Genomic DNA, 18,170 nt, shown 5'->3' on the forward strand with positions numbered 1-18,170 from the left:
TGAAATGATACAATATCTTAAGATCTGGTTCAAAAATAATATGGTGGCAGGATGGACAGTAGACAGAGGTTGAAATATAATGGATAGAGCAGAACTGGCCATGTGTTGAGGCTTGTTTGCCCTGAGTAATCATAATCTGTACATGAAGATTCATTATATAAGCTATTTTTTTTTACAAAATTCTCTATAATAAAAGGATTTTTTTTTAAAGATTTTATTTATTTATTTAATTGACAGGGAGAGAGAGAGAGACAGCATGAGAGGGAACACAAGCAGGGGGAGTGGGAGAGGGAGAAGCAGGCTTCCCGCTGAGCAGGGAGCCCAATGTGGGGCTTGATCCCAGGACCCTGGGATCACGACCTGAGCTGAAGGCAGTAGCTTAACCAAGTGAGTCACCCAGGTGCCCCATATAATAAAGGATTTTTAAAGACAGAAAATACAAGATGATTTTTCTAGAATTCTCAGCATTAAGGTTTTTTGATCACAAGTCAGCTGATAAATGGATCTGCTCCCTCTCTCAATGCAGAATTTCTGAAAGCTGAGAGACTGCCAGATGCCAAAGGCAAACAGAACTCATATCTCAAAAAGGAAAACCATGCTGACATTATCCAAATCAACCTCCAGTTAAAGCTTTCTCAAAATACCCAGAAAGAGTCCTCAAAGATTCAACAGCTTCTGTAGTTTAGAGGGCAATTTGCCTTAGGAACCTCTTAGCATCAGCTCAAACATGAAGAATGTGAACTCCTTAACTAGCAACACAATACAACATCTGGCACATGGAATATGCTCAAATCATACAGTATTAAGAACTGAGAGACACAGAATCAGAAAAGTCATTTTCAAGACCAACACGGAAATACTATTTCCTCCAGAAAAGCATTTGCCATTCTACCCTAGAACTATATTATGAACACACTTCTTTCTGGAGAGCCTATAGCTCTCCAAAATATCCTTAACATAAGGCAACCTTCTCTGACATTACCATAAAACCTACAAACAAAACTGGGTTTGTAACTTAAGAAAGCCATCACTTAAAAGTTATACGAATTATACCTCTAGTTATAAATGCTAATAATTTAATGTTTGGGGATTTCCTTTTTTTTTCCCAACATGGACAAGTATTATCTAAATATGATCACAAAAGGAACAACAAAATACTTTGTACATCCTGAGTTAGGCTGGCTTTGACATCTAAAGACAGAAATGCTTATACACTATAGGAAGAAAGCAATGTTTGGCTTTAGCATGTAGATACTACTGAGCTAATAAAACATACTAGAAGATACACACAGTTCTTTACTCCTAATCAGGCTAGTTAAACCAAGGGATTGGTCAGCATTTAATAATGTATCTCTAAGAAAAGACATAGAAGTATAAAAAACTTCTCATTGAACAAATTTTTATATAATCAGCTATAGCACAAACATCCCAACCATATCAATGATCAGAAAACGCATTACAATCTTAGTTAACAACCAAAGACATAAGGTATTACTCACACATCCACACCAGTAGAATGCAAAGGACTATGCCAGTTGACTGGAAGAAATTCTACCCTCCCAATCTGCTGATTTTCTTGGGCTTTCTTAAAATGTGTCTGTAGCAGGTTCAAGGAAACACTGCGAAAATCGTTAACTGGAAAAGAAATTAACTTATGCATTACCAGGGAAGCAATGAATTCACAGAATAAGGATGCAATAGATAATGTAATTATACTCTCTCCATTGGCTTAGAAAACATATTTACTTGAGTCAAAAACAGCAAACAGTAGTGTTCAGGAAATATTATCAGTGCACAAAAGCTGTTCCCTTACCGCAGAACTTTATTATAAAAAACATTTTCTCTAAAGAGAAGCTAACTTCAAAACTGTGTCATGGGAACGATTTCAATTTTTTAAAAAAGGAAAAAGTTACATGACTGTGTCAGTTGGCCTCACAGATTCCTAACTAACTTTCTGGTTCTTATAAACAACCAGTAACCAATATTTTATATTATAAAAAAAAAAAACAACTGCTATTTGAAATTCATACTACATCAGTCTCTTAACCTTCCAGAAGGTTTACGCTTAGAAGCATTACCCACTAGGAGAAGATTCCCAAGTTGGTACATACTCTAAATATGTACAATTAAGTTTTAGAGGACATTACCTTTCAAAATCAAGTTATACTAATGACCTAAATATTCTAAATAGAATATCAAGAGCTTTACCACACTAATGAATTACAAAAATGATTGTTGGTTCTGTTATTTTTTTTTTTTTTAAGATTTTATTTATTTGACAGAGACAGAGATAGCAAGAGCAGGAACACAAGCAGCGGGAGTGGGAGAGGGAGAGGCAGGCCTCCCCTCGAGCAGGGAGCCCGATGCGGGGCTCGATCCCAGGACCCTGGGATCATGACCTGAGCCGAAGGCAGATGCCCAACGACTGAGCCACCCAGGCGCCCCCTGTTATTCATTTAAACTATATCATCGGGGCGCCTGGGTGGCTCAGTCATTAAGCGTCTACCTTCGGCTCAGGTCAGTATGATGATCCCAGGGTCCTGGGATAGAGCCCCACACTGGGCTCCCTGCTCAGCGGGAAGCCTGCTTCTCCCTCTCCCACTCCCCCTGCTTGTGTTCCCTCTCTCGCACTCTCTCTCTCTCTCCGTCAAATAAATAAATAAAATCTTTAAAAAAATAAAAAGTAAACGATATCATCTTTTTGGTTCCCTTTAAATTTGGAATGGTTAGAAAGAGGACCATCAGGGCGCCTGGGTGGCTCAGATGGTTAAGCATCTGCCTTCGGCTCAGGTCATGATCCCAGGGTCCTTGGATCGAGTCCCACATCGGGCTCCCTGCTCCTTGGGAGCCTGCTTCTCCCTCTGCTTCTCTCTCTCTCTCTCTCTCCCTCTCTTTCTCCCTCTGTCTCTCATGAATAAATAAAATATTTTTTAAAAAAGAATTAAAAAAAAAGAAAGAGGAACATCACATTCATAAAACAATTTTATGAGGATTAAGGGCTTGTTCATTCAAGAATTATTAGTTAAGAGTATAAACTATTAGCCTAAGGAATTTACTAGTACTTTAGGTCTAAGTTAAGAAGCTTTACTACCTTGCCACCTGTCTTTATCTCTCCAAATCTTATTATGCAGGTAAGACAAAAGACTAAATAAAAACAACAGCTTACAGGAGCACTAATATTCCCCTTAAATGATTTAATCTTACATGCTTTGCAAACCTACCACACTGTACAATGCTTCGAAAGCGGAGATCACAAGCTGGTCCAATCCCATGGACTACAAAAACCAAGTGATCTATTTGTAAAGGTTCTCCTGTAAATGAAATTAAAAAGAAAAATTATTTCATATAACTAGTCTTATATTCTGTTTATAGTCAAATATTCACAAAGAATAGGCTATAAAGATGGTAAATTAAAATATAAGGTCATTTTCTTTAAGAATTTATTTATTTATTTGAGAAGTGGGGAGAAGGGCAGAGGGAGAGGGACAAGCAGACTCTACACTCAGCAGAGGCTCAATCCCACAACCCTGAGATCATGACCTGAGCCAAAATCAAGAGTCGGTCCCTTGGGCACCTGGGTGGCTCAGTCATTAAACGTCTGCCTTCTGCTCGGGTCTTTAAAAAAAAAAGTCAGTCTCTTAACCGACTGAGCCACTCAGACTCCCTAAGCAGATCATTTATTTATTTATTTTAAAGATTTTATTTATTTATTTGACAGAGAGAGAGACAGCGAGAGAGGGAACACAAGCAGGGGGAGTGGGGGAGGGAGAAGCAGGCTTCCGGCCGAGCAGGGAGCCCGATGCGGGGCTCGATCCCAGGACTCTGGGATCATGACCTGAGCCGAAGGCAGACGCTTAACGACTGAGCCACCCGAGTGCCCCCAAGCAGATCATTTAAAGGACACAAAACAGTCCTATATTTTACTTAGTAAAAATACAGTGATTTTACTGTGTTTCTAATTTATCTTGACATAAATCTGTAAAAAAATTTTTTAAGGCTTTAAACTTTTTATTTTGAAATAACTGCAATCTTACAGAAAACATGAAAGAATAGTATAGACACTCCCACATACTTTTTATAGATTCAAAACTTTAACCTGAGATTGGCTTTATTATTCTCTATGTGTATGTGTTTATACACATTTATTTTTCTGAACCATTTGGAAGCAGGTTGCATATATTATCAGACTGTACACATCATACCTCTTTAAATACTTAACCCTTTAAATACTTTAATACATATTTCCTAAGAATATTTTCTTAAATAACCAGTTATCTGGCGCCTGGGTGGCTCAGTTGGTTAAGCAACTGCCTTTGGCTCAGGTCATGATCCTGGAGTCCCAGGATTGAGTCCCGCATCGGGCTCCCTCTCAGCGGGGAGTCTGCTTCTCCCTCTGACCCTCCCCCCTCTCATGCTCTCTATCTCATTCCCTCTCTCAAATAAATAAAATCTAAAAAAAAAAGGTTTTAAATAACCACAGTTATCAAATTCAGGCAACATAACATTGGTAGGATACTTTTATCTAATATTCCATTTTTATCAATTATACCAATAATGTATGGTGTGTATATAAACCCTAAATTTTTAAACTCATCTTTTTAGTTTTTATTTTTTTTAAGTTTTTCTTTATTTAAGTAATCTCTACACCCAACATGGGGCTCGAACTTACAACCCTGAGATCAAGAGTCATATACTCCTCTGACTGAGCCAGCCAGGTGTCCCCAAACTCATCTTTTTAAATTATAGTAAGTCTAAGACTTGTAAGTATAGTAAGTCTAAGACAAGCCATCTCCTCTCAGAGATAAAAGGAATTTTATAATCCAGTTAAATATATTATAAAACCAACCATAAATGGCCCTAGCTAGATAGCAATGGATAACCATCAAAGTTCTACTGAAGAAGTTTTCCTTAGTTCACGATCTTCAAGAACAGGAGTTACCAGAAATTAATTTTTAATCAAACAGGTGGAATCACACTTCTTAAAATTAGAACTACATCAGTTCATTTGTACCAAGTGACTTCTTGATTAGTACTGCCAAATTTTACCTATTCCACAATATATATACTTAGCAACCTTAAAACAGATTTTTATATCTATTAAGATTCTTAGTGGGGCACCTGGGTGGTGCAATCGACTAAGTTTCAGCTCAGGTTGTGATCTCAGGGTCATGAGATGGAGCCCCACCTCCAGCTCCACACTCAGCGCAGAGTCTGCTTGAGATCTCTCTCCCTCTCCCTCTGTCCCTCTCGCTTGCGTGCTCTCTCTAAAATCAATCAATAAAAAAAAAAGATTCTTAGTAGATGAAATGATGCTAATCTTAACTCATAAGCCCATATGACTAAATCATTTTTAAGCCTTGAGGTAATCCAAAACCATAGAAGAAGGTCATAATTTAAGTCATAAATAAGTACATCAGAAGAAAAAATAAACAACATTACCACAATGAATGTCAACAGAGATGTTCTCAACCCCTCTCTTCACTGTTCTTGGTCGACCCTGTTCAGTGGGTGTTGAACCCCATTCATCAGACCCTGCAACTGGCTGGTAATGCACCATAAGCTTAAATAGAAAAGATGAGAGCAATAAATATATTCTACATTATAGACATCTCTATTTATACACTCTGAGGGACAGGAACATGTCTTTCAAAACAGAATATATAGTCAGATCTCAAGTGGAATTTTGATATGCAACTCTGATGGCTTGAAATGAAAACCCTGAAAATACAGTAGGCCAATGTTGTACATGTTACATACCTTACGATTTTGTCAATTATACCTCAATAAAGCCAAAAAAAAAATATCAGGCTAACATCTTTCAATAATACCCTACACATGTAAAATATAAAATATGCCCACATAATGGGTCAGTGATATTCTTAATGTACAGTGGCATAATTTTCTCTAAGCAAATTCTTTTGTATAAGGTGAAGGAGGTAAAAAATAGTGGCAGTGGCTACAAGTTTCATAATTGTGAATGCAATGTAAAAATTTCCAAAGGGTACCCTAAACAGAATCCCCATGAAAAAGAAACCAATTAAGTTCCCCTTAGGAATGCAATTAACCTTTAATCCCACATGAAAGGCTTAATTTGCTTTACCTTTGGATTGTGTAATATAATAATTTCTCTGTTGGGAGACTCCAGTTTCTTTTTCCACTCATCCAGAGTTACAGCAAGCTTGTACGTTTCCTTAAGAGAAAACACATTTCTTTAGATTTCTCTAATAGCTTTTCTATTAAAACTTAACTTTTTTTTACAAGAATACTGCTACATAAACAATTACATAAGAATATCCGACTCCAATTTATCAAATATTTGAAAATGCTTTTAAAATTACAACAGATAACAGTAAGTCACTCCTACTTTTATCATCTAGACTAGATAAAATCACTGTTCACATTTGATATACTTCTTTCAATAGTATTAATGTCTACTCCAATTTAAAGAAACCAAATTTCAGACTGTTTCCAGAGCCAGAAAAATAAAAGGCTGAAAAGACCAATCCTGTGGTCATAATTTAAATATTATTAACAATGATCACCTTCAGGGAAAAAATTTTAACTTAAAGGCGTAACAGTTTACATAGTAACTTAAAATCTGAAAAGAAAACTACTTTATCTTGAAACTAACTTGCAAAAGAAATGCTATACATGTGATCCAGACAGAACCAAACTCTTTCTAGAAATTTCACAAAAATAAGTCACAAGAAAAGATTATTAAATAAGAGAAGAAAAAAATGAAAATAAGTGAAAAGGGGTCAAAGAAATACCTCTAATACTTGGCTGAAGCTCTCTGAGTAGGGAACATACTTATTATCTTTGTCTCCCTTGTAAAACCAGGTACATCGTCTCACTTCCGATGCTAGCTCATCCCAGTATACAGCATACCGCATCCTCTCCCCCAAATGCACATCATATCTGCCCCCATCAGTGGGGACAACTCTCCCATTACAATCTTTTCCTATCAAGGATTGGAAAGGGGGAAAGAAGTACATATATAAAAATAAATCTCCCAAAATACAATTCTGAGTTATACTCTAAATAGTGTTATGAGACATAAGAATGAACATTTTCTACTTGGCTAAACATTAAGCAAAACGGAATTGCATTTTTTCACTACTTCCCAAGCCATCAAAACCATTCTTGGTTTTAATGATACATGAAAAAGATAATACCCGAACACTGTTTTGTTCTTTTTCTGAGAGACAGTCATGTCCCATTAAAGAAACAAAAGTATATAAGGGTTTTCTGAATTTTTTGCTTGAGGAGCCAAAAAGTAAATTAACAACCATGACCATCATGATGATAAAACAGTTACCAGTGTCATTCTTCTTTCATAAAGGAAGAAAAAACAAGTGACAAGTTAAGGAATTCATTCTTTTGCAATGTGACATGCCCCCATTCTTCATAAACAAAAACTGAAACATATGCTGGAACATAAGAAATATTATTAAAGGGCGTCTGGGTGGCTCAGTTGGTTAAGCAATTGCCTTTAGCTCAGGTCATGATCCTGGAGTCCCGGGATCAAGTTCCGCATCGGGCTCCCTGCTTATCAGGGAGTCTGCTTCTCCCTTTGACCCTCCCCCCCCCCACCCTCTCATGTGCTCTCTCTCTTTCTCTATCAAATAAATAAAATCTTTAAAAAAAAAGAAATATTATTAGATAACTACGCAGAAATTACAATAAGTACTATTTTCAAATACAGACCAAATTCTTAAATATTATAAATTGACTGGTTAGTAGTGCAAAACTTCTATTTCTATATAAAAATGCTACAGAAGAGAGAACTGCAAAAAAATATGCTAGAGAGAACTAGAAAAAAATCTAATATTTTTAATAGCATTCAATATAAGAACTATTACATTAGACTGAGAGAAATAGTCTTAATCTATTAAAAGTCATCATTTTCATCCTACCAGAACCATATGCCTCTTCTAGCTGCTGTGAATCCTCAGAGTTGAAAGGAATCCATGTCTCCTTAGAATCTATTATTTTACAATAAAACCAATGAGGAGAAACTGGCTCATACAAACTGCCAGCATCCATGTCTAGTAGTTCAAAGGAACTACATGAGTTTGGTGACGGGGATGGATCTGACTGGGACAATTGTTGCTGGTGTGATTCCACTGATGACATTTCGCTCTCTAAAAGACAAGATATAAGAAAACTATCGGGAAAAATCATTTTTCTTCTATTAACAGTGACATTTCTCTCTCTCTCTCTCTCTCTCTCTCTCTCACACACACACACACACACACACACAACTGGTCATTTTAAGGTGCCATTTCTGGAAAAAAAAATCTCAAGAAATAACGTATAAATTAACAGCTGGATTTGAGGGGAAGCTTTAAACAGAATGCTTCTTATAGTCAGACCAACCACTTTACACTGATTTCCCAATTTCCCAATTCTTTCAGAAAACTGCATGGCTTTTAAACAGACAAACTAGAGGGGCGCCTGGGTGGCTCTGTCAGTTAAGCATCTGCCTTTGGCTCAGGCTCAGGTCATGATCTCAGGGTCCTGGAATGGCTTCGGGCTCCCTGCTCTGCGGGGAGTCTGCTTCTCCCTCTCCCTCTGCTCCTCCCCCTGCTCCTGCTCTCGCGCACTCTCTCTCTCTCAAATAAATACAATTTTAAAAATAATAAAACAACTTTAAAAAAAGTTTCAGAAGAAGAAGAATCAGAAGAAACACATGGTTAAAAACTTGATTGCAACAAAACATCCTACCCCAATTTCCATCTAAGTCTATTGCTAAAGGCGAAAAATTTACTCCAACTGTCTTACCTAGATTTTAGGTTCCAGGCCCCTATCATTACACACTTACGTGATCATTGGAACCTTAAAATATTGAAAGTAAAACTATTCACTTAAGAACCTGTCACCTTTTTTTTTTAAGGTTTTATTTATTTCACAGAGAGAGACACAGCGAGAGAGGGAACACAAGCAGGGGAGTGGGAGAGGGAGAAGCAGGCTTCCCGCTGAGCAGGGAGCCCGATGCGGGGCTCGATCCCAGGACCCTGGTATCATGACCTGAGTTACCCAGGCGCCCGAAGAACCTGTCACCTTTTATTGATCCTTGAAGTGTACTTAATTAGCGACTAGGGAACGAATTCTGAAAACACGAACCCTAGTTTGAGCCACTGTGCGCACGCGCGCACCCACTCACACCATCCAGGTCTCAGGAGAAAAGTAACAAGTGACCTCAAAAGCCTCCTTCTCTTAAAGACGACTCTGACCTATATGGTCCTGCCCCTCCAACACTCAGACCACTTGGCAAGGAACACTGCACACACCGAAGTGTACTCAACCTGAGGGGAGTGAGCATTGTTATCTCAGCACCGAGCGCAGCCGGATGGCAAACACCTGGCCTCCTCTGAGCGAACGCTCGCCTGGCTTTCGGCCACTTTATCCTTTTTCCTAGCACCAATTTACCTCCGCCACCTTGGCGCGTCCCTCTCCCCCACGACCCTGGGCCTCCTGCAGCCCAGATCTGGGACCTCAGAGCTCGGGGACTTGCATCCTCCCGCTTCCAGCCCTGCAGAGAGGAGCGGAGCCACGATGGAACAAGGTAATTTCCCGGTGCCTTAGAGCGCAGTCCGTACAAAGGGAAGCCTGGCCGCTTCACCCGGACCGAGGTCACCCCCCACCCCGGGGTGGTTCTCCCGACACCTCCCTTCTCTGCCTCAGGCATCGCGTCCTCCTCCGCCCCCGGCATCCCCATCCCGCAGTGCCTCCAACCCGCAGCCCAGCCGGGGCTCCCTCCGCCCAGCCGCCCACCCCAACACGCCATCACGGACTCACCTGACAGCCCCGCTGCCTCTCACACACTCCTGCCCTCGCTGAGGGGGGCACGACATGTCCCGCGGCGGCCTTTCCCCCGAGCGCAGGCGGGGCGGGGCGCAGCAGGGCGGAGCCTGCGGCCCCTCCGGGCTCGTGCCCAACACTGGGCTCCACTGCGCTCCCAGCGGGCGAGCAGCGGGTCCGCCTACTGAGAGCAAAGGTGAGGTAGCGAGGACCGCGGCGTGGAAGCGATGGGTGGGGCAAGGAGGGCCGCAGGAGACTGGCGGGAAGTGTCGCGAGAGGTGGGAGGAATCGCGCGAGATGTGGCTCCTTCCTGCGGGCAGGGAGCCGAAGCGCTGGGCGTGCGGGCGGTGCGTGGGGCGTGCCCTCCGCTCTGAGCCGGCGTGCGGAATCTCCGTCTGAGGTTGGAGGTCTTTGAAAGGTAGGGTTGGGGGTAAGACAGGTGTAAGGGAGCATTTTGAGTTTCAGTGAAAGAAAGCTTCTTCAGAATTAACCAGCCCTGCCTCCTCACTTGGTAGACTAGATGGGAAAAGAGGCGCGCTGACCCTGGTACTACTCTAACTGTACTAAAGGGCCAGGAAAGATGCGGAGAACCCGAGGGAGACGCAGATGCCACGCCGCTAGTGAGCAATTGGACGATACGGCGCTAGCTAGCAGCAGCTTCCACTTCTGGGTGTGGAGGAAAATGGATACTATTGGCACTTGCAAAGAAGAAAGTTTATCTCGGGCGCCTGGGTGGCTCAGTTGGTTAAGTGACTGCCTTCGGCTCAGGTCATGATCCTGGAGTCTCGGGATCGAGTCCCACATCGGACTACCTGCTCAACGGGGAGTCTGCTTCTCCCTCTGACCCGGACCTCTCATTCTCTCTCTCTCTCAAATAAATAAAATCTTTAAAAAAAAAAAAAAGAATAAAGTTTATCTCTGGAGCTTTGCCCCCCTCCCCCTTACATTTCTTAGGATTTCGAGGCTGCCAAAAAGATACGTGTAAAAAAATGTAGAGGTGAGCTTCTCCAGATTTAAAAGCTGCACGAGAGGTTGGAAACGAGATATTTTTGTCCAAACACGACGATATAATTGAGGTGAAAAGTTTAAATGAATTTCTCACAGTCATGAAGCTAATAGCCCTGCCCTGCTCTCCTGAGTATTTAGTTTTCTGGAAGACCTCAGCTCCTTTGAGTATTCAGTAAGATGCTTGCCTATTTTCTAACTAGTTTATAGGGCAAGGATTCAGGGAAGTTTTTCAGTTTTGTTATTTCTTCAGAAACCGAGAAAAAAGAATTTTTATAACACATGAATTCTCTTACAGGTTAACAGCCACACACAAATATCCACAAGTTTACTTATATGTTCTGAAACTTACATAACACCTAAAAAGCTTCCGCTTCCCAGGGAGAGGGTAAGGAATGCCAGAGTTGTCCCATTCTCTAGACTCTTGTCAGATGACTAGCTAATATCATAGACTAATAGGAGCTAGCATTTACTGAGCTCTTACTACTTCTAGGTAGGCAAGTGTAATCCCATTTAGTCCTCACCACAACTTGAAGTAGACTATAGTTCTATTTGCAAAGGTAAAATGACTTAACCAGTCATACTATCAGCAAGTGATAGACCCAAAATAGCAAACACAGTGTCTGTCTTCAGAGCCTGCACGTTAAGTAACTTACTTAAAGACAAAACCAGACCTTGAATTTAGGTCCTCTATCTCCAAATCTCTGTATCCGTAACAGCTGTTCTCAACTTTTTTGGCCTCAGGAACCCTTTACACTATAATTAAGGACCCTAAAGTGTATTGTTTATGTAGGTTATATCTACTACTGTTTGCTAGAAATTAAAACAAATTTAAATGTTTACTAATTCATTTAAAATAACATTAAAAACCCGTTTCTTATAAATAAATTTTTAACGGAAAATAACTATTTTCCAAAATGAAAAAATCAGGGGAAAGAATGACATTGCTTTACATTTTTGTAAATTTCTTTAATGTCTGGTTTAGTAGAAAATTGTTAGATTCTCAGTTACTTCTGCATTCAAACTGTTACAACTTTAGTTTTGGTTGAAGTATATGAAGAAAACTCAGCTTCCCTCAACTATGTAGTTGGAGAAAGAAGTATTTTAACAGCCTCTTCAGATAAAATTCAACAAATGGTGGCTTCTTAAAGGTTAGTTGCAATATGGAACCTGAAAACATATCAGTGAATATTTTGTACTCTGATACATTAAAATCCATTGGTCTATCTTGCACTTTGAATGGCTTTTACCTATACATGATTTATGACATCAAACATTGGTTATTTGGAAAATATCAGTTCACAGTGCTATTCAGTCTTCCAAATGTTAACACATTTCATTATACAATATATATTTTTTTAATTCCCACCGGTCTCATTGGAAGAGCCTTTAAGTATTGGGAAGCTGTCAAGCTCTTAGTAAATAAAAGTTCTCTAAAGTCTGCTTTTTTCTTAAAGGGTCACATTTTATCATTGGCAACAAATACTGTCAGTTGTTTTCCTTGAAGTAAAAAGCTCACTTTGTTTTCAAGAGAGGCTCTGTCAAATAGCTAAATCTGACTAGTCCTAGTTCTCTGTTGTACATTTAAGTAAAAATGATCCATGAAAACAAGAGAAGCTAGTGCAGTTACCAATTCAAATCACCTGTTAAGTGCTTTTTCCTCAACAGACCAGCATACTTCAGGATGCAGAACTGTTTTAGGCATACTATTTTGCCACACAGAATATGAAAAAGGTGTGAATGCGAGGGTTAATATTTAATAAAATTAATAATTTTTACTTCATGAACAGTATTCTTAAGTGAAATGGGCACTATTTTTATTAGGAACGCATGGCAGTGCACAATACAATGACTGACAGTACAATTTATTTCCACTGCCTTAATTCTTGCTAAGGCGCCAACAGTTTTACCCACCATTGCTTTTGCATCAACAGTGCAAATGTCAGAAACAGAGCAAAAAAAAAGCAAATCATGTCTTAGTATTAATAGTTTTGATCTTGTGATCCCTGAAAGGACCCCAGCATGCGTGGACTACCCTTTGAGAACTACAGCAATTAAATGTGCCCACCCTGCAGCTTGGAATATAAAAGTAATGAATAACACAATACCTACCCTGAAGGAGTTCAGTCTTAAGAGACAAGCAGGTAAACAAATATATCTTGAGTGTCATAACAGATACAGGAGCCAGATACATTGATAGTTACAAAAGAGGGAGTTATCAGAGGTCCAAGCATACCCCCCAGAAATTCTCATTCAGGTTTTTGGTGGGATTCAGGAATCTGCATTTTAAACAAGCACTCCAGATGATTTAGAGGCAGATAGTATGGGACCTACTTGAGATCTCTGAGAAACACTGCCCTAAGCAGTATAAATTTTAGGTTCCCAAAAAGGCTCAGTAGGTAGGTAGGTAGGTTCAGAAAAAGAATATTTTATGGTATATCGCTCAAAAAAAATCCCACTTAATTTTCACTGGCTGTTGTTAACAGTTGTACATCAGATCTTTTACCAGAAGAAAAAAAAAACCTTAAAAAGGCAAAATCTGAAACAAATTACCGTTTTCCTTCTAGTGGAGGGGGCAGCAAACTTTTTCTGTAAAGGGCCAGATAACTGTTTCAGGCTTTCTGGGCCATAAGTTTTCTGTCACAACTAATCAGGTCTCCCACTGTACCACAAAAGCAGCCAGAGACAATAGGTAAAGTGATGTGTGGCTGTGCCCCAACAAAACTTTGTTTACAAAAGCAGGCAGTGGGTTACATTTGGTCTCTGGTGCTAGGCAGTTTGCTGACTCCATGCTCTAAGACTAAAGATAATGCTAATTGCCTGTAAGTTGCCCAAAAAGCAAAAGCAGGAGCCTAAGGTCATAAAACAACTGGATTTCATATCCAAAGTAGGAAAAATTGTGAGGCATCGATTTTGAATTCCCATTTCTTTCCAAAATAAACCATATTTCAGTATTCAAAATGTATGTGTTGAGTGCCTATCAAGGCATTAGGCATAAGGATATATAGTTTTTGGAGGCAGGAGTCCCCAATCCCTGGTGGACAGCTAAGCATCCCAAGTTGAGAACACTCCACAGTTGTCTTGGCTGCTCTGACTATAAAATAACAATAGGACTTCAGGCTGTGATGGTGATTCTCAAACTTCAATAAATAGAAGAATATGCTAAGTAGATTATTTTTATTTTATTTTATTATTTTATTTTATTTGACAGCACAAGCAGGGGGAGTGGCAGGGGGAGTGGCACGCAGGGGGAGAAGCAGCTCAGCAGGGAGCCCAATTGCGGGGCTCAATCCCAGGACCCTGGGATCATGACCTGAGCCAAAGGCAGACGCTTAACCAACTGAGCCACCCAGGTGCCCCGCTAAGTAAATTCTTTAAAATGTAGATTTTTAGATCCAACAGCCAGAGATTCTGATTAACTACAAGAGTTTAATCAGAGGGGTCATGAATCTACATTTTAATCTAGAATATACAGGCTACCGCTATGAGGCAAGGTGCTTAAATTGAGAAACAGAAGACCTGAGCTATAATTTTGGCTATACCACTAACTTTGTTTATAAAATAAGAATGCTAGAACTAGAAGAAACCTTAGTGATTAATAGTGTGATGTTCTCCAACCCAAAGTTGGAGATTTCTCTTAAGTCCATAAATCATTCATGAAAATGCATTGTATTACTTTATAGCCACAATTGAATAGTTCCTGCCCTCAGTTTTAATAATCTTAGAATGTTTTTACTTTGAGGAAAATGATTTATGCTTCCCTTATGATTTTCCTGTCTTCCTGCAATGAGAGCTGTTTTGGAGGCTGATAACCTGAGAACTTCACTTTAAGCTGTGCAGCAAGCTGGCTCTCCTCTAGCTCTTGGAGGTTTCCATCAAGCCAAGGCTTCCTGTTGGCTAGGGTTGTCAGACTGAGCTGTAGGGGCCAATGGCAGGCAGCCCTACCACAGGCCACGTTGGCATATTAATTATTTAAAATAAAAGTTACTTAAGGAGTGCCTGGGTGGCTCAGTTGGTTAAGTGTCTGCCTTCGGCTCAGGTCATAATCCCAGCATACTGGGATCGAGCCCTGCATCGGGCTCCCTGCTCAGCAGTGTTTCTACCTCTCTCTCTGCCCCTCTGCCTGCTTGTGCTTTCTCTCTCAAATAAATAAATAAAATCTTTTAAAATAAAAGTTACTTAAGAGACAGGCTGTGCAAGGACACTCAGACCTTCCTCTGTCCCCGGGAAGCAGGAAATAAGTCTCCCATGGGAAAGGTACCCTCCCTGCACCAGGAGGTACAAGAGACATCCCTATCACCCAGAGATGGGAAATTTACAGCCAAGAAGGCTGTGTAAACAACCCTTGTTACTTTTTACTAACTGACTACCACAGCCCAAATTCTGTTTAGAATTCCTCACTAATTGAACCTCCTAAAGTTTTCTTTGTCCTGTCAATTCCTCACAAATTTGTCTGTCAAAAAAGTATAAATACTTCCTGCCTTGGTCACTTGAGATCTCAATTTCATTATTGGGCCTCCATGCACACATAATAAAACTTTGGTGTTTTTCTCCCGTTACTCTGTCCCACGTAAATTTAATTCTTAGCCCAGCTGGAAGACCTTGAGGGTAGAGGAAGAATTTTTCCTTTCCTTCAGAGCCAATGTAAATGTAGCAAACACAAATGTAAAATATAACACTTTTAGAAAAAAAAATAGAAAATCTTCAGGAACTAGGGTTAAATAAACCAGAAGTTCTTAGAGACTTGTCATCAAAAGTCCACTCCCTAAAAAGAAAAAATGATAAATAGGATTGCTTCAAAATTAAAAACTTTTGCTCTGGGAAAGACTCTGTTAAGAGGATTAACAGACAAGTTGCAGACCAGGATAAAATATTTGCAAACCACACATACGACAAGGGACTTGTCTCTAGAAAATAAAGAATTTTCAAAACTCAACAGTGAATACGATGGAGCCCAAGTTTGGTTTCAATACCATTTTTAGTAACAGGAACCAGGACTTCTTGGAGAAATAACTGATTATAAGACTAGAACAGGAAATATACAAGATGAGCCTGGAGATTCTTCTAGTGCCAGAAAGTAAGGGAAGGGGGTAAAAAAAAAAAAAAAGCCACACACAATGATGGGGGTATGTCAGACCCAACTGAGAGCGCTCCCAATGGCCAAAGCAAGAGAATCTGAGCAACAAAATAAATAAGGTAGTATTAGATTATAACACAAAGTATAAAATAAATATCTGTGAACCCATACTGATATAAATTGATTAAACAAACAAACAAATGGGAGAATAGACAAATATCCCTTGCAGGGAAATTCCACATAATTTATGTAGATAAACACTCTCGAGGTGGAGGATAACTCCCTGCTCCTTAAGCATGGCACTGTGTATAATGACTTCCTTCCAAAGAGTACAGTATGAGAAAGGGGAAAAGAAAGTAATTTTATGGTAGAGAAACCTAACAAGCCCTACCTCAGCCAGGTGATTAAGGTTAACATCAACAGTATAAGTTATTTGATATATGATGAGATGGACTCTTACCTCTGTGGTCTTCCTCCCAAAAACCCACAACCCCAATGTGTATGAAAAAACATCAGACAAATTGCAGTTGAGGGGCAGTCTACAAAATATCTGACCAGTACTCCGGTCATGGTCACCAAAAACAAGGAAACTCTGAGAAACTGTCACAGCCATTTTAGTTAATGAGAATCTATCCTTATTGGTCCATTAATTGTGTCAAATGTATAATACTAATTTAAATTGTTAATAGATTGTGGAGTATAAAGGAACTCTGTAGCATCCTAAATTTTCTGTAAATCTAAACTATTCTAAAGTAAGAAGCTTATTAAAATAAATCCCCCTAAAATGAGCAAAAGACACACACAGACATTTCATGGGAGAGAAAGCACATGCCAAGATGTTCAACATGATTAACTATTAAGGAAATGCAAATTAAACCACAATGAGGTATCATTACACATCTATCAGAACGCCTAAAATAAAAAATAGTGACACCATCAAATACTGGCAAGGATGCAGAGAAATTCATCCATGCTGGTGGGAATGTAAAATGGCGCAGCCACTCTAAAAAAGTTTGGTAATTTCCTACAAAATTAAGCATGCAACTACACTATGGCCCAGAGCTGCATTCCTGGGCATGTTTCCCCAAAGAAATGAAAACCATGTCCACACAAAAACCTGTACATGAATGTACATAGCAGCTTTATTCATAATAGCCCCAAATTGGAAACAACTCAGATGTCTTCAATAGGTGAGTGGTTAAACTGTGGTACACCCATATCATAGACTACTACTTAGCAATAAAAAAGAACTACTGATACAGGAAACCACTTGAATGAATCTCAAGAGAAGTATCCTGAGTGAAAAAAAAGCCAATCTCTAATGGTTACTGTACAATTCTACTTACATAACATTCTCAAAATGGCAAAATTCAGAAATGGAAAACAGATTAGTGATTGCCACAGGTTTAGTGTGGTGGGAAAGGAGAAGTAGGTGTGCCTGTGAAAGGTCAATAGTAAGAATAAATGTTGTGGTGGAATTGTTCTTTCTTGACAGTATCAGTGTCAATATGCTGGTTGTGACACTGCAGTTAAGTTTTGCAAAATATTACCATTGCGGGAAACTGGGTAAAGAGTACATGAAAGCTGTGCATTATTTCTTAAAACTGCCTGGGGATCTACAAGTATCTCAAAACTTCAAAAAATACAGTACCTCCAGTAAATCTGAATTTCAGGAAAACGGTCATTTTTAGTATTAGTATATCCCACACAATATTTGGAACGTAATCATTTAAAAAAATGGTTTGTTATTTATCTGAAATCCAAATGTATCTAGGAGTCCTATAATTTATCAGACAATACTACTCTTAACATTAGCCTATGAAGACAAAGTATATATTGCAAAATAAAAGGACATTTAAAGGTTGGCAGACAGAAAATGTGCCCTGATCCCAGAAACCCCTAAATCCTCACTCTCAGAGCTGGTACCTCCTCTGCCTCACATTTCATGACAACAAATGTGCCCACTACTCCTGGTGAGAAAAGCCACATGGAGTATAAAACCGCCCATTTACACACGGGAATGAAAATTATTCAGACAATCCTCCCTAATTTCAGATTTAAAAGAGCTATTCCCTTCTAACAAAGATTATGAAAAAATAAAAACAAAATAGTGAGGAAGCATTTTCTAGGAACAATTTTGGGTCTCCAGTATAATACTGCAAAACACAACCAAGAACTAACAGACATCTGAGAAAATATCTCTAATATGATAAAAATGGAGATCAAAAAAGAAAGGAAAAAGCAATTATGGAGGAAATCCATTATTCAGTAAAAAGGAAACACT

The 18,170-nt window shown here is 39.3% G+C and overlaps 1 protein-coding gene and 1 long non-coding RNA gene across 5 annotated transcripts in view; one reads left to right on the forward strand and one right to left on the reverse strand.

The window, feature by feature from the left end:
• Positions 1-10,007, reverse strand: part of DDHD2 (DDHD domain containing 2) — a 29,125-nt gene extending 19,118 nt beyond the window's left edge. Inside the window, exons 1-8 of one of the 4 annotated variants that reach the window (XM_027597336.2) lie at positions 9,802-9,935; positions 9,433-9,535; positions 7,917-8,144; positions 6,771-6,961; positions 6,101-6,190; positions 5,440-5,560; positions 3,222-3,311; positions 1,500-1,635 (exon numbers count right to left, since the gene is read on the reverse strand). In XM_027597336.2, coding sequence (XP_027453137.1) covers positions 1,500-1,635; positions 3,222-3,311; positions 5,440-5,560; positions 6,101-6,190; positions 6,771-6,961; positions 7,917-8,136 — 848 coding nt within the window. In that variant the 5' untranslated portion in view covers positions 8,137-8,144; positions 9,433-9,535; positions 9,802-9,935. Of the gene's footprint in view, positions 1-1,499; positions 1,636-3,221; positions 3,312-5,439; positions 5,561-6,100; positions 6,191-6,770; positions 6,962-7,916; positions 8,145-9,432; positions 9,536-9,801 lie in introns of all 4 variants that reach the window. The other 3 variants (XM_027597335.2, XM_027597337.2, XM_027597338.2) reach the window with 3 other exon arrangements.
• Positions 9,437-10,646, forward strand: LOC113924063. Its single transcript, XR_003520522.2, has 3 exons — positions 9,437-9,568; positions 9,688-10,222; positions 10,374-10,646. It is a non-coding gene; the product is annotated as an uncharacterized LOC113924063 (long non-coding RNA).
• The last annotated feature ends 7,524 nt before the right edge of the window (positions 10,647-18,170 follow it).

This window comes from Zalophus californianus, chromosome 2, assembly GCF_009762305.2.
Source record: "Zalophus californianus isolate mZalCal1 chromosome 2, mZalCal1.pri.v2, whole genome shotgun sequence".
In the NCBI taxonomy this organism is placed as follows: domain Eukaryota; kingdom Metazoa; phylum Chordata; class Mammalia; order Carnivora; family Otariidae; genus Zalophus; species Zalophus californianus.